At 45.8% G+C, this 17,275-nt stretch overlaps 1 protein-coding gene across 2 annotated transcripts in view; it reads right to left on the reverse strand.

Annotated features, from left to right (window-relative positions):
* BLZF1 (basic leucine zipper nuclear factor 1) overlaps positions 1–17,275 on the reverse strand; it is a 43,728-nt gene that overhangs the window by 24,015 nt on the left and 2,438 nt on the right. For both annotated transcript variants that reach the window (XM_040337353.1, XM_040337352.1), the window contains exons 2-3: positions 6,410–6,474; positions 576–1,003 (exon numbers count right to left, since the gene is read on the reverse strand). In XM_040337353.1, coding sequence (XP_040193287.1) covers positions 576–1,003; positions 6,410–6,416 — 435 coding nt within the window. In that variant the 5' untranslated portion in view covers positions 6,417–6,474. The remainder of the gene's footprint in view (positions 1–575; positions 1,004–6,409; positions 6,475–17,275) is intronic.

A 17,275-nucleotide genomic window follows, 5' to 3' on the forward strand; every position in this document is an offset into this window, starting at 1 on the left:
TTATTCCATTTAGTAACTTCTGGCAAGGATTGTAGGGAAGTTGGCTCTTTTGAAATTCAGTGTCTTGTTATACCCATTATGTTTTCCATTTGTGTGATTTATACTAAAACCAATTGACCCGTGATCGCTGTTACCTAAATTGCCCCGTATTTCCACATCCGTAATCAGATCTGTATTGTTGGGAATCAGTAAATCCAGTAACGCTTTATTTCTAGTTGGTGCATTTACCATCTGACCCATGAAATTGTCCTGCAATACATTTAGGAACTGGCAAGCCTTAGATGAATGGATGAATGTGTGGTTCCTTCCACGCAGTCTATATCTGGATAATTAAAATTCCCCATTATGACACTTCCCATTCTTGCAATGGTGATAATCCAAATTGTGATAGTGTCAAAATTGAGCCAGTGCTGAAGTGGTGCAGTGACTGAAGAAAAGGTTGAGGAACACTGCTGATATAGCAATATAAATATGGTGGCACAGATAACACTGTTCTATAATGTTAGTGGACAGATGTGACTAGAGCTATTTTTAACCTGTAAAAATAAGCATGGCATTCTTTTATTAGTTCTTACCTCTGTCTGCACTTTCAGCTGGTTAGAAAGACCTTCTTTATCTTGAAGCAAGCGTTTCTCAGAGTTTTTCAGTTTTTCCAAAGCACTCTTCATTTCAGATAACTGTTTCCATGGGTCAATCACACAGTCAGCAGTGTCTACTTTACTGTGTCCATTTGATTCCTGTGATTTAGCATGTTTAGTCATCAATGTGTGTGTTATTGCAGCCTTGGGGACCACAATCCTGACTGCTTCTATTTCCACTGATTTGTCAGGGTGAATTTTCCCTAGCTGAAGGACACCGGGACTTATTGACTGTGAATGGGAAGTTTTTCTCTTTGGGCTGTGAACTACTTTGCTGTGTTGTGTGATTACTTCTACCGATTTTAAAGGCTCCAGAGTTTCCATGCCATCACCTGTCCCACGTAAAGGTGGAGAAGTAGCCATTGCTAGGGGAAAGAAAAAAAAAATGATGTTTTAGGCATACTAGCTTTCCGGTTATAAAAGCACATTGCATAGATTTTAATAATAAAAACAGTTATAATCACAACAAAGGTATCAAATATCTTACATTAAGCATTCATTTTGAGGATTGCCACTTAAAGTGTTACTAAACCCACAACAATAGAATCTGTATATGCAGTAAAGCTTGCTTGTTATACTCACTTTGGAAGCTAAGGGGTTAATCCTTTGCATTGCGTAAAAATGTCTGTCTTCTCTGACCCTCCCCTTCTTCCACTGTCCCCAATCCATCTCCTAATAGAACAGAGCCTTGGGGGCACTCTGCACATGGTCAGTTTGGTATGTATTTTTAGAAAGGTTTTTTTTTTCTTGGGAGGGTGTATGTGATCAGTATAGAGTTAATCAGCACTGTCCAGAAAGAGGGTCAGGGGCCCTGCAGCCTCATAGGACAGTCAAAGTAGAATGCAAACTCCTCCTACAAGCTTTAACCAGACACTCATAGAGGTCCTAAAACTGCTATATACTGCTGATGAGAAAAGGTATTTAGCAGTTTAAATTAGCTAAAATTATTGCATTTCCATACGTTCTGTGTACTGTGGGAAACCAGATATAGCGAATGCACAGTCCTGGGTTTAGTAATACTTTAAAAAGGAACACCATGTTGGTTTTGACATGGACATTCACTGTATTGTTCATTGAAGCACAAGAGACTCGATTTTGTTTATGCCGGTGAAATGTTTTCTGTAACCTTCACCTAACACACAGACACATCTGCTGCTAGAAGCTCTCCCTGTCTCTACTCCCCCCTCCCCTCTGAAGGTTTTAATTTTGCAATTGTTCAATTCGCTAGCTTTTAATAATATATTCCCATTTGTTAGCTTTATATAACATATTTCTATTTACTGTTGCAGCAAGATGAGGCAGAGTGAAGTAAAAATACTTATAGGTAGATTCACAAAGAGTTAGGCCGGCTTATCAGTAGATAAGGCGACCCAACTCTGAATCTACGCCGGCGTTTGTTTAAGCGTATGCTCAAACAGAGATACACTTAAACAAAGCTAAGAGCTAAAAGCACCCAAACCGGTGACTACACACTGGACTAGATCGCAGAAGAAGCTCCATTCGGAACTCTTCAAATCTACCTTGGGAATTGAAATCAAAACAATCCATCCACATCAAACAGCCTCAGATACACTGGATGCCATAAATGCAGCCCTACTACAGTCAGCCGACTTAGTAGCACCGAAACGCAAAGCCCGCTCCCAGAAAAAGTCTGGCTGGTTCAACAACCAGCTGTCACTACTAAAGCGAGAGCGCAGAAGGGCGGAAGCCGCCTGGAAAAGAAGCGCTTCAGAGGAAAACCTCATCATCTACAAGGCAATAACAAGAAAATTTCACAAAGAAATCTTCAAAGCCAAGAAACAACATTTTTCTATGGCGATCAACAGTGCCCTAAACCGCCCCCGCGAACTCTTCAAGATGGTCACTCGGACCATGAATCCAGGATGCCTTGAAGCTCCCAATTCAGACACCCAAGAGTTTTGCAATTAATTATTGGATTTCTTCATCAACAAAATTGAGAGAATCCGGGAAAGCATTCTGCAAAACAATAACCCCCACAGCCCACCACATAACACCCAGAGAAACTTTCCACAGACAACAAAGTTCACTCTGAAACCCATCTCCATCGATGCCACAAAAATTATCATTGGTACTTTGCGAAACAGCACAGCGCCCAATGATATTATCCCCACTAAACTGCTGAAGGAATGTGTTGACATCCTGGAACCACCTATCACGCAGCTTATAAACCAGTCATTTAAGGAAGGCATAGTGCCCTCCCTGCTGAAAGAGGGCACAATCCAGCCCATCTTGAAAAAACCCACCCTCGACCCCAAGGACCCAACTCACCGCTGCCCCATAACAGGCCTAAATGTCTTCTCTAAGGTAATGGAGAAAACAGTGGTACAACAGCTGCAACATCATCTAGATACCCACAATCTACTTGATCCATTACAATCAGGCTTCCGTCCCGGACACGGGACGGAAACAGCATTACTCAAAATATGGGACGATGCCCTCGAGGCCGCAGACGAAGGAGAATCTTGTCTCCTGGTTCTGCTGGACCTAAGCGCAGCCTTTGACACGGCAGACCACAAAATGTTACTGATGCGACTGGCTGAGGTAGCCAGAGTCGCAGAAGGTGATTTACCATGGTTTTCCTACTTCCTGGAAAACCGATCACAAAAACAGTTAAACTGGGATCTTTCATATCTGAAAGGCGCACGGTGTCATGCGGAGTCCTCCAAGGATCCCCCTGTCACCGGTGCTTTTCAACATCTATCTTCGCCCTCTCTTTGATACTATCAGTAGCCAAAAACTACTAGATCACTCTTATGCAGACGATACGTAACTGTATTTTCGCATCCGCAACAAAAAGGATCATCATTCCAGTTTAGAGAAATGTCTCTCTTTGATAGAAAACTGGATGTCTAAGAGTTATCTTAAACTCAATAGTTCCAAAACAGAACTTCTCCTGTTTCATGCCAGTCGCAAGAGTCAACTGGCTACAACCTGGACACCCCCGCCCATTCTGGGCCAAATCATCACCCCTAGCTCCAAAGTCAAAAGTCTCGGGGTCATTTTCGACACCTACATGACAATGGATGCACAAATAGGGTCAGTAGTCAGCAGTTCTCACCATCTGTTGCGCCTACTACGCAGACTTATTCCATTTATCCCTAAGGAAGACGTAGCAGTCGTGGTGGGAACAATTGTGAACTCCAGATTGGATTACGCAAATGCTCTTTACCTCGGACTGCCAAAATACCAAATCACTCGCCTGCAAGTCGTTCAGAATACGGCCGCCAGACTTGTGACTGGGAAAAAAAACATGGGAATCAATCTCACCTTCGTTGAGAACCCTTCACTGGTTGCCAGTAAAGGACAGAATTGCTTTTAAAGCACTCTGCCTGACACATAAGTGCATCCATGGGAAGGTTCCGCAATATCTTTGCGACAAGATAGAACCCCACAATTCCAATCGCCTTCTGCGATCCACTAACCAAAACCTGGTCAAGGTACCCAAAGCAAGATACAAGTCCAAAGGAGAAAGAAGGTTTGCATTCCAAGGTCCAAAACTATGGAACGCTTTACCAACCAGCATTCGGTTGGAGGAAAACCACCTGGCCTTCAGAAGACAGATAAAAACTCTGCTCTTTTGATGTCAAGAGACAGGAAGAATCAAGCGCCCAGAAGCGATTCAGTTCGCATGTGCCGCGCTATATAAGTTTTTCATTCATTCATAAGATAGGCCGGCTTGCGCCGTTCTATCTTAGCTTGCAATGTTTCTGATGGCCGCTAGATGGCGCTTCCATTGCGGCCGGTGTAGATTATGTAAATTAGGTGATACGCCGATTCACGAACGTACACCAGGCCTACGCCGTCGAATTACGTTGTTTCCGTAAGGCCTTAGGCGGCCTAAAGTTATTCCACCTATGAGGTGGAATAACAATGTTAAAGTATGGCCGCCGTTCCCGCCGCGAGGTTCGAAATTTTTGCCTAGTTTGCGTAAGTCGTCCGCGAATCGGGAGTTACGCCGTTTACGTCCACGTCGAAATCAATAGGGCCGTACGGCGCACTTAGCCGCAATGCGCACTGGGAAATGTAGTCGCCCGCCGCATGCGCAGTGTCAAAAAACGTGAGGTCAAGCCTCATTTCCATACAACACGCCCCCCTCCAAGCAATTTGAATTAGGCGCCCTTACGCCTGCTCGTTTTAGGCTACGCCGCCGTAGATCAGCAGGTAAGTAGATTGCGAATCACTACTAGCCTAACTAATTTACGGCGGTGTAGCCTAAACAGGCTAGGCTAGGCCGCCCTAAAGTTAGGCCAATGTGTGTGAATCTACCTATTAATATCTAGGCTTGTTCCGGGTCAGTGACTTACAAAGTACTGTATTTTTCGGACTATAAGACGCACTTTTCCCCCCCAAAAGTATGGAGGAAAATGTACCTGTACGTCTTATAGTCCGAATACTGACTGAACAGCCCCCTCCGTCACCGCCATTTAACATATCGAGTGTAGCAGATCAGCGGGCTCACAGGATCCACGGCGGCATGTCATCAGGGGAAGCAGGCGGCATGTCAGCTTGTGACGCGGGCGGCATGTCAGCTCGTGAAGCCCCAGGAAGCATTGCGCCAGTCCAGTGCACGGCATCACTACATATTCCTCCATGCTCCCCTGAGTCAGCTGACCATAATAGATTCACCTCATTGGTTGCTCCCTCACAGGCATCTGTACAGCATCTGGCAGCATATGGACTGCAGTACACTTACTATACTCTATTAGTGACATTTAAAAAAAACGAAATTACAGTAATTTACAGTAGTAAGGAATTTTTACAGTGAACTGAATTCTGATAAAATGTTATTAAATATTTCAGTACACCATTTGGGTCAGAATCTTTTTTTTTCAAATTTTTCTCCTCTAAAACCTAGGTGCGTCTTATGGTCAGGTGCGTCTTATGGTCCGAAAAATACGGTACTTCAAGTTTAAGAAAAAATGAAAACCGAGCTCACCAGGGAAGTGCATGCACATGCTCTGGGATGGCGGGCCTGCAAGCCCAGATAGCAATCAACAGGTTGCTGACCCGCCATCCCGGAGCATCAGAGTACATGGGGCCCGGCAGCTGAAAAAGCAGATGGCCACAGAGGGAGAAGGAGCCGCATAAGCCGATGCTTCCTCTGTAGCGACAGCTCCTGTTCCAGGTAGAGTGATACGAAGTGCACTTCGCCAGAGACCTTTCTATCACATACACTGCACTTTTGCAATGGATATTTTAACACCTATAAAAAAGGATTATTAGGCTGCTTTCACACTGATCCGCAGGTTAGTTGCACTGAACCATAGACTTCTTATGATATCCTGTGGGTTTGCTATGCTTTCTGAAAGTGCACCCAAACTCCTGAATGCAAGAGTTTGGGTGCGCCTTCAAAAGTGCACACCTGCAAGATGTAATAAAAGTCTTTGGCTCAGTACAGCTACCCTGCAGGAAACAGGTACAACTTATGTAGGAGGATTTGTTTCATCTCTGTGTATAACCTGAGGATAGTCCCTTCACTGGGTATATGTAAGGGTTTACAACCACTTTAAATAAAATCCAACCAGCATCCAAAACCGAATAAGACTAATTAATGTTGTTGGAAACTGACAACAGAGAGAGCAGTACCCGGATGAGTGAAATTAGTGGGAATACAGTTACATCCGAGCCAACAGGCATCAGAAATTATTTGCAGCAATCATTTCTTGAATCACTGACAGACATTTCAAAGCAATATGTAAAAATAAAAAATAAATATATATACACGAGTAGTAGCAAAAAATGATACTCACTGGCCATGGTGTTGCTAAATTATTTAATCTCTGGTAAACACGTTCCAGTACGCTTCAGCTTGTGCCTATAATAGAAAAGTTGATGTTAGGCAGCACTCTTCATGTTTATTTATGATGCTTCAGTTTTTTTTTAGTTTTGGATTGTGTGGAGACTGGTTAGAGACTATGCCAGGGCAAATCTAGCGAGTAAAAAAAGTAGACAAAATCTTCTTAGTTTTGGATAGAGTGGGAAAAGCTTAGAAATGCTGCTATGTTTTACTGCTCTCAGGGACTCAAAAAAAGAAACTTTAACCAATTGCCAACCGCAATACAGTAAAACTTTGGTTTGCAAGACAAAATGTTTTTAAATAAATTTTGACTTGATATACAAGTAGCGTCATGTCACAACAGAGTATAAAAGAGAAGAGGCGCCTCTAAGTGTAGCAATATGGTTACATTTAATGAAGGTACAACATTTAGCAACATATTGCTACACTTAGAGGCGCCTCTCTTCTCTTTTACACTCTGTAGCTCCTGCTGGATTTTGCTTCTAATACCCTAGGGGAGGCTTCCAGTTGTGAATGGAGATTTTATGGTTACACAATTTATCACATTGTTATAATCTTTTTTATATGGACTGTAAACTGAAGGACCTATGAATAAATGGTCGTAAAACTAATCATTTGAGTTTCCATTATTTCTTATGGGGGAATTTGCTTTGATATACAAGTGCTTTGGATTACAAGCATGTTTCTGGCAATCCAAGGTTTTACTGTATGCAGCTTGCAAGAGGTTTACTGGGATTATGGCTTAACCACTTAAAGGGTTGTAAAGGTAAAAAAAAAAAAAAATCCCTAAATAGCTTCCTTTACCTTAGTGTAGTCCTTACATCACTTACCTCATCCTTCCATTTTGCTTTTAAATGTCCTTATTTCTTCTAAAAAAATCCTCACCTCCTGTTCTTCTGTCTGTAACTCCACACCGTAATGCGAGGCTTTCTTCCTGGTGTGGAGAAAGCCTCCTGAGGGGGTGAGCAGGAGTGTCAGGACGCCCACTAACACACAGCTCCTTTCTCTATCTGCAAAGTAGAGAGTGTCCTGACCCTCCTGCTCGCCCCCTCCCCCCTCAAGAGGCTTTCTCCACACCAGGGAGAAAGCCTCACATTACTGTGTGTAGTTACAGGCAGAAGTACAGCAAGTGAGGATTTCTCAGAAGAAATAAGGACATTTAAAAGCAAAATGAAAGGATGAGGTAAGTGAAGGAGGACTGCACTAAGGTAAAGGAAGCTATTTAGGGGGGAAAAAAAATTACCTTTTCAACCCCTTTAAGGACTGAGCCTGTTTTTCAGACACAGTGTTTTGTAGCAAAAAATACCTTGCATGTGTGGTTTGAACACCGTTTTCATATACGGGGCGCATGTGTTTGCTTCTGTGCGTGAGCCCATTGGACGCGTTAAAAACCTACGTTAGATCTACCGGTAACGGTATTTCTACGAGCCTTCCAGGACGGCACACCAGAGAGATAAGGGCTCCTCCCACAGGAAACACAATCAATTGACAAGTTTGTTATAAGTTCCCACCCACCCCCTTGCTCCTCAGTATTTAATAAAGTAATCTTGAACTGGTTCACAAGGGGCACCCCATCGGTACTTACCATTTAGCATATAGCTTACCTTTCTTTACATAGGGTGGGTAGTAGGCCTGCCGTCCTGGAAGGCTCGTAGAAATACCGTTACCGGTAGATCTAACGTAGGTTTTCTCCTACGCCTTCCAGGACGGCACACCAGAGAGGATATAAAAGAACTCAGGCCTACTTTAGGGTGGGACCCTTGCCTGCAAGGTCTTTCTGCTAAATGTCAGAGTCTGACTTTGTTTCACCACCTACACTACCTAGTGTGTGATGAAGGTATCCTAGCTGGATCATGTAATTGACCTGCAGGTCCGCTCCACCTATGTCCCTGTCTCCATTTCGGATGCAGGACCTAGGTGGCATGTGCTCTCAAAGAAAAATCTGAGAGCCTGTGAATTTATTTAAGATAGAAGGATTGGCTGTGCCAATATTCTAGCCATCGTGGTCAATAATGTCTGCAATTGCTGCATAGGATCATCAAAAAGTTTAATCAGAGATTTGTTCTGTGGCACAAGGAACTACTCTGATCGACCAAGAAAAAACATCTGGTTACAAGCCAGTGGTCTGTTCAGGAGAATGGTTTAGAAAAAAAGGGTCTCCTGACGGACAATCCTTGTGGGTCCCCTTTCTTGTCCGCCATAGTCATGGTGAAACAAGGAAATCAACCCACTCAAGGATACTAGATTATGGAAAGCTTATTTCCTGGACTCAAATGACTGGGCAGGTATGTACCCAAGTAGGGCATTTGGTGTGTTCCTGCACCTTCAAGGAGGGGTGGTTCCCCTTCAGTTCACCTGCCCCCCTCCATTCATCAGAATGCATGTGCCTCTATAGAGAGGACACCTACTGGTCAGTGTCAGGTCCACAGGATGTCTTGGCGTGGCTCACTCCTGCGCCCGCCCCACTTGTGCCGACCAACCCCCTGTCTCCAACGCACACTGCTAGACAGGTCAAAAACGGCTGCTATGCAAGCCTGTTGGCAAGTAAGTCCAATCACCCCCTGGTCATTTCCAACTTCTGGTTCTCTTCCCATCTGAATGCTGACATGTCAGATGTGAATCTGTTCTATATCCCCCAGCTCCTTATAGTCCTGCTGGCAGATGCGTTAAACTATGCATGAAGGAGCCTGGTAAGAACTGCGAGTAACCACTGCATTTTTTGGCATATAAAACAAAAGGTATCAGGGGAAGCAACTCTCCACAGCACCCCTGTGCACAACCTGCAGGCACAATTCGCCCTACACTCTCAGGGCAAATTACGTGAGTGCCGCACGCCAACAAAATACAATATTTTGTAAATACACGGCGTCTGAGTGCATAATCTACTCCAGGCACCAGAAAGTGCCAAGTTAAGCAGATCCCTACCATAGGGTTAGTTCTATAGTAGGAGTAAGAAACGAATATTGGTTAGTCACATCCAGTTCGTCCAATGGGGTGACCTGAAGGATACATACCGAGCTGTAAATTTATCGGATTGGGTGAACTAGTCAGATAAGCTCTGATGTTGTATCCTCAAGCAACCAATTTCTAACAGCGTAACCCCTCTTTTTTATAACCATGATAGGTGATTTTTATGACCTTCTTCTAGTGTCCTATAACCCTACTGGGTTCCGGTCTAGGGCATGTCTCTGGCATGCCTAGATGTAAAGGACTGAATCTTTTGCCATCAGAAATCCTGTTCCTTCCATGTGTATAGAAAATAAGGTCTGAAATAAAGTGACAGATATATAATTAATATCACAGATATACAGGTCATAAATCTTAAATTTCTGAAGGGTAGCCAGCTTAGGTTTAATATGGAACATTAAAACAGGAAGACACACCCAGCTTTCACTGTTATATTTTCTGATATACAGTCACCTGTAGGACAAAGAAGACACAAATCAAACTTAGAATGTTGTGTATTTCTAATATGTAATAAGATACCATGTCACCTAAGCAAAGGGAAGGGACAGAGGCTCCAATGTGAGCTTCTGATGCTTAATAGGTTAGGGTCCTTCATCCAACTGAAAGGACAATAGCAATTATGGTGTTTTTCTGAGTAATTAAACACAGAAGACACGGGCACCTTCCAATGCTGTGTTTTTCTGATGTACAGCAAACTAAGGTAATAAGTTCAAAAACAGGAAGACAAGGACAGCTTCAGTGTTGTGTATTCCTGATACCGACCGCAGTACGGTCCTATAACCAACAGAAAAATTACTAACACCTCTTGCGTATTTTCGATGGTCACGAAAAAGCAGTCGCATAGCCAGTATGACCACACAAAAAGACATATGTGCCCCCCAACTGTGTATTGCTGGTGCTAGACCACCTGCAGTCATGACCAGAGAGTGGCACCAACACACTTCAAATCATTAACAGGGTATGGGACCTAAGACAGAAACGTTACCAACAATAACATTGTGCATTTCTGTTTAACAAGACAACCCCGTCATATACCCGGCAGAAATGTCACTTAGTAAAAACTCAATGCTGTGCGTTTCTGCCAGTAATGCTGTGTATTTTTTGATTAGAGAACCTGCACAGCTATACCACAGAATGTTGTCGGCCACTCAACAGAAAAGTCACTAGCCAGACGCCCAATGCTGTGCGTTTCTGAATAGCAACAGTATACAGTTACTGAACCCACAGAAGTGTCATTCCCAGCAATACAATGTTATGCATTTTTTTGATTAGAAACTTGTACAGTTATATGACCAACAGAATGTTGCTGACCACTTAATGTGTTACTTAATGCAACCTTGTAGGGTCATCTAATCAACAGAAATGTCACTAGCAACTGAAAGCTTAATTCAGTGCATATCTGAATAGCCACCGTGTACGGTCACTTAACCTACATAAATATCCACTACAATATTGTGCGTTTTCTTGATTAGCAAAATTGTACAGTCATATAACCAGCAGAAATGTCGCTATCAGTCACTCAAAGACATGTGTTTCTGATAAGCAGTAGTGTAACATTACATAGTCAATATTATGCATTTCTGATGAACCATAGGATATTTATATAACAGAAAAGACACAAGATAAACTTCCAATGTTGTGCGTTTCTGACTAGCAACCTTGTAAAGTCGCATAACCCACAGAAATATTACTATCAGTAAACTATGTTGAGCATTTCTGAATAGCAATGGTGTATGGTTATATAATAGAAGTGTTACCAACATTTCAATGTTATGCGTTTTGGTAAGCAACTGTGTGCCATTACATAATCAACATTATGCATTTCTAGTGAGCCATAGGATAGCATTTCTGATGCGGTCAGGCCAACAATCTATCCTAGGCAGAGCCTGAACTCCAGATACTAATCCTTCCCTCAGTGGAGGAATATGGTAGTTCCAATAATGGAAGTCTGAGGTGTGTGATCATACCACAATAGTGGTAGCTGCTATTTTACCATGCATAAGTCTGAGGCCGGGTACTCACGACCAAACATGTATGGTGAAAGCGGTCCGTCGGACCGTTTTCACCATACATGTCTGCCAGAGGGCTTCTGTACGATGGTTGTACACACCATCGTACAGAAGTCCGCGCGTAAACAATACGCGGGGCGTGTCCGCGGTGTCGCCGCGACAATGACGCGGCGACGTGGGCGGCCCGCCTTTAAAATGCTTCCGCGCATGCGTCGAAGTCATTCGACGCATGCGAGGGACGGCGGGCGCCTGGACATGTACGGTAGGTCTGTACTGACGACCGTACATGTCCGAGCGGGCAGAATTCCAGCGGACTGTTTTAAAACAAGTCCAGGAATATTTGTCTGCTGGGAAAAGGCCCGGCGGGCAAATGTTTGCTGGAATTCGGCCCGCTCGCGCCCACACACGACCAAACATGTCTGCTGAAACTGGCCTGCGGGCCAGTTTCAGCAGACATGTTTGCTCGTGAGTATGGGGCCTGAGTAGTTGTAGCTGATCCATACACACAGGTGGAAGCGAGTCCAGGCCTTTAAGGTCTTAACGAGCACAGACCCAGCGATCAATTAGATCTCTAATGCAGAGGTGATCACAATCTTAGGCTGGAGGCAATCAGCCACCTGTAGGGCTTCATACTAAATACAGGCTAATTTTCATAGCCTTAACACAGAGGTTTGCAGAGAAAAAACTCTTAATTAAGGGTTTCAGGCTCACATTTTCTGCTTCTCATACAGCCCTGGTGGTTTTGTTGCCTAAGCCACCAGAGGTTTATTGATTAACTCTTATACACTGATAGATATAGTAGCAGTGTAAGGAGGAGATGATAGGCAATCAGACACCTGTTGGAACTTGGGAAGATGTTGCCACTAATAAGCAACCTCCTCAAGGGTAATATATATACATTTAAGATGTCCCTTATGAGTGCCTGTCCACCCCCCTTTAAGAGTTAGGTTTTTGCTGGGCTAAAAACCTCTAACAGCACCATTGTAAGCTGTCAGGTTCATGGCAGTTGGCTCTAATCCTTTAGGGATTAATGGAGTGGATAAAAAACCACCACCCCGGATTGAGCCTTGCTCAGGCCTTTATATGAGATTATTCTAGGGACTTCTATAAGGTCCTCAGAGGCCGATTTTTTCCCTGCAGAAGTCCCCCCAGATCCACTAGGGTGAATGGGGCGTCCTATTCTGCTCGGCTCCCCCTTAACCTCCCTGTCTTCCTTAGTTTCCTTTACTGGACTAGAGGAAATGACTGTGAAAGTGGGGGGAAGGGCACTAGATCCCATTCAGACAAGGCCTTCCTGGGAGGATGTGTCCTCTCTAGGGATAAGCTCCTCTATGTCAGACCTTAAGTTACTGGCTGCCTGGTGGCTACACGGAAAGTTTTTTTTTTTTTTTTTTTTTTTTAAAAGATTCTTAGCAAAAGGGCTTTGGGTGGGAATTTATCCTTACAGTACCCACACATTTATTTTTAGAGGAGCTTTGCCCTGTAGCGGCAGGAGATTGTTTATTTGGGTCTCCTGGGCTCTGCTGGGGAGATTAAAGACAAGAGATATACACTTTACTCTGTCCTCCCCTAGGACTGCAGGTTTGTACTGGGGAGGGGAAAGGGTGTTGAGAGGTAAACTCCAGCCTGTTCTGGCTGGCTCCGGGATCTCAGACCCCTGCAAGCCAGGAGCTCTCACTCCCTTTCCTCCTCCCTTTCCAAGGGGGATTAGTACTCACCACACCCCGACCTGGATCTGCCTGCAGTCACATTTGCCTTCCTCTCCTCCTGTTCCATGAGGAGGTTGGCTGGGTCCTTGGCTTGCCGGTACCTGTGTTAGGGTTTATCCGCCGCCGACCCCCACCGCTCCACGCTGCTCTCCACACCGAAGCGTCACTTCCGGGTTGCCCTGTAAGGAAACGCCCACGCTCCGGTGGCGCGGTTCCCGTTTCTCTCAGAGAGAGGCTTGGAGCGCAATGCTCCTTAGTGGCAACCCCCCCAGGAAGGAGAGAGCAGTATCGTGGCGGCTTTTTTGCAGAGGGACGATGGCTTTTTCACCACAGCTCAGAGCGCCCATGCATATCTTTGTGGCGACCTGTGAGCGACCGAAGCCAACAGGTTAGTTCAGCTCTCCCCGGCCTCCCTGAACCTGCCTCAACAGGGGTACCCTTCGACCTCACCGTCTCCAGGTAATATAAAACAACAAACGTGCCGCTGTGTTCGGGAGAAACACAATCAAAATACTGAGGAGCAAGGGGGTGGGTGGGAACTTATAACAAACTTGTCAATTGATTGTGTTTCCTGTGGGAGGAGCCCTTATCTCTCTGGTGTGCCGTCCTGGAAGGCGTAGGAGAAAAAAAGTTTCCTTATTTTACCGTATTTATCGGCGTATAAGATGCACTTTGTTGCCCTGTGGGTGCGCGGTATACGCCGATACCCGCGCCGACATATACCGAGCGCAGTACACTCGGGTATAGTCGGCCAGTCTCGGCTCCTTCCGCGCTCACGTCCTGGACGTACAGGACGTGAGCGCGAGTGTTGCCGAGCCTGCACGACATCACAAGAGTGTACTGCGCTCTGTATATGTCGGTGCAGTATTCAAACTCGGCGCGGGAAACGAGCGGGGAGGACGCCGCAGAAGGACGCCGGACCCGACGAAGAGGACACCCGAAGCCCGCAGACGGACCCCGGACCCGACGAAGAGGACACCCGAAGCCGCAGACGGACGCCGTGCAAGACACCAAAACTGTAAGTACAAAAAAAACTTTTTTTTCCACAGGATTGGGGGCCACTTTAGGGGTGCGCGGTATACGCGGGAGCACGTTATACCGCGATAAATACGGTACTTGAAAACTGTTTTTTTTTTTTTTAATTCAGGTCACTTCTATTCCTATTACAAGGATTGTAAACTTGTAATAGAAAAAAAGCATGACAGGTCCTCTTAAATATGAGATCTGGGGGCAAAAAAACCTCAGATCTCATATTCGGACTAAAAAGCAATAAAATAAATAAAAAATGTTGTCATTTGAAAAAAATGACAAAAAAAAAAAATATGTCCCTTTAAGAGGTATGGGCGGAAGTGATGTTTTGACGTCGCTTCCGCCCTGCTATGGTATGGAAAGGGGTGGGGGCCATCTTGCCCTCGCTCGTATCCATACTAAGGAAGGAGAAGGGCCCGATCGCCTCCGCCGCTACCGGTGATCTTGCAGTGAATCCGCTGTAGAGACCACCATTATCGTAAACAGGCCGCCAACTGAAAAGATGGATACCTCGATTGTGGCAACAGCTGCTGCCGTTACCGAGATATCCATCTTTAAAGTGCAGAGAGAGATTATATATATATATGAGGGTGCTCAACCTGTGGCTCTCCAGCTGTTGCGGAACTACAATTCCCATGAGGCATTGCAAGCCGCTGACAGGTACAAGCATGTCTCCCAAAGGCTGAGGCATTATGGGAATTGTAGTTTTGCAACATCTGGAGAGCCACAGGTTGAGCACCCATGGCAGTGGACAGTCGTCAAGCGGTTAAGATACCAGCCATAACCCCCAAAGGGCCTGGTATAGATTTGGGGGGAACCCCACGTTGTTCCCCCCCCCCCATTTGTTTTTCATTGCCGGCAATCTTTTTATATATTTAGCCGTTAGTGGGTAAGCCCACTAACAGTTGATGACACAGAATTTTAATTGGTCAATCAATTTTCGACTGATCCAAATCATACACGTCTACCCTCTCCTCCATATAGTGCTTTATATTGGCTAAACAAAAATGCCTAAAGCTGTAAAAATGATTTGAAAAAAGTACGTAAAAAGCGGCAAAAACACTCAGGTGTGAATAAAGCCTTAGATATATGACCCCTATAACATGAAATCTACAGGTATGGTCCCTTTAACTGGTATCCTCTGTAAATGGCTACTTATAGAGGATACCAGTTAAAGTGACCATACCTATGTGTTTGATCAGTGGAGGAGAAATTATCCCATTTAAAAGGGGACACATGCATTTTATGACTTTTCATTTTATGGGGGTCATATATCTAAGGTGAGAGCACAATTTGTGTTAGTCACGGGAGGCGGATAAGTCCAGTGGATGCACTATTCACATGTGTTGTATAGTAACATGCTATACCCCAAATATGGGTGTAATACAGGGCTTGACAAATCCCAGGTGCGACTAGAAATTTCACCCTGGCGCCTGGGCTTTGATCAGTGACAGGTGCCTCTGCTACAGGGCGGGTTGGGGGGTCTTGGCCAGGAATGTGATTAACGGTGGCAGCGGGGATGGAGCAGGAAGAGAGCGGCACAGCAGCGGCTGACACGGTGTGAGGAACAAGTGGCCAGCAGAATGAAATCCAGCTGGGGATCCTTGGCGGCCTGTCATCCCCACTGCTGCTGTCGCTCTGCCCCAGGGTATTTCGGGAAGCGGCTCAAGAACATCAGGGATCCAAAGTTGTGGTTTCCGAGCACCCGAGCGCCCTGCTCCTCTGGCTGAATGAGAGGGGCCGAGCACGGGAGAAGTTCTCAGTGACGTTGTGGGCCGCACCAGGTAACACCTGTGGGCAGCGGCACCGCTCGCTAACACTGCATGTCGCACAGTCCTCACCTCTACACAGCGCATAGCGGAGCGGACCGAAGCCGCCTCCCTCTCCTCTCTGTTTACAGAGGAGGAGGGGGGACTCCAAGGGACACACACACTCCGCTGTGCCTATCCCACGCTGTTCTGAGGTCTGTAACATTTTTAATGTAATCCAAATAGACATGTGCTGGGGGGGGGGGGCGCAATGGGAGGGAAAAGAGGGGGCAATGGGAGGGAAACGAGGGGGGTCTGCACTGATGGAGGGGCATGGTCTGCACTGAAGGGGGTCTTCATTGATGGGGATCAGCACTGTGGGGGACCTGCACTGATGGGGAGGGGGTCTGCTCTGAGGGGGGTCTACATCGATGGAGGATCTGCACTGATGGAGGGGGGGTCTACACTGATAGATGGGGGCCTGCAATGAGGGTGTCTGTACTTAGTGAGGGGATTTAGTGAGGGGGATCTGTACTGCGGGAGGGGCGTCTGTACTGCGGGAGGGGCTTCTGTACTGCGGGAGGGGGCGTCTGTACTGCGGGAGGGGGCGTCTGTACTGCGGGAGGGGGCGTCTGTACTGCGGGAGGGGGCGTCTGTACTGCGGGAGGGGGCGTCTGTACTGCGGGAGGGGGCGTCTGTACTGCGGGAGGGGGCGTCTGTACTGCGGGAGGGGGCGTCTGTACTGCGGGAGGGGGCGTCTGTACTGCGGGAGGGGGCGTCTGTACTGCGGGAGGGGGCGTCTGTACTGCGGGAGGGGGCGTCTGTACTGCGGGAGGGGCGTCTGTACTGCGAGAGTGGAGTGATACCAATCTGGCACCTAACTTTTTTTAGCTGGCTCCTAGATTCAAAGCAAATTTGTCAAGCCCTGGTGTAATATGTAACATGTTTCTAAAAAATTAACTTGGCCTTTAAAATGGATGTAAACCCACTCTCATCCTTTCTAAACTACTGTCATAGTGCCGATCTATAAGGATATACATGCCTCCTGCATGTAGCCTTACCTGTCAAATGTCTCCACTCTGTCTGTTATGAGACCCGAAAAACTGCACATTCTCTGGGTGGGTCTGTTGTCTGGAGCTCGGTGGGTGGAGTCGTGACATCAGTAGACTCCCCACCCACCTCTACACTCCCCTTGTCAACATGCATTTTTTCCTGTGTATTCCTTACACTAAATTCTGCTATGATCACCAACATCCAGAAAAGTAACCACATGACTTCAGAAAAGGAGTGGGGGCGGGAATTAAAAAATAATGCCTGTCTAAAGCTAGTGCATGAGATATGTAAATAACCTGTCATT

The sequence above is a fragment of the Rana temporaria genome, chromosome 2 (genome assembly GCF_905171775.1).
Source record: "Rana temporaria chromosome 2, aRanTem1.1, whole genome shotgun sequence".
Classification (NCBI taxonomy): Eukaryota; Metazoa; Chordata; class Amphibia; order Anura; family Ranidae; genus Rana; species Rana temporaria.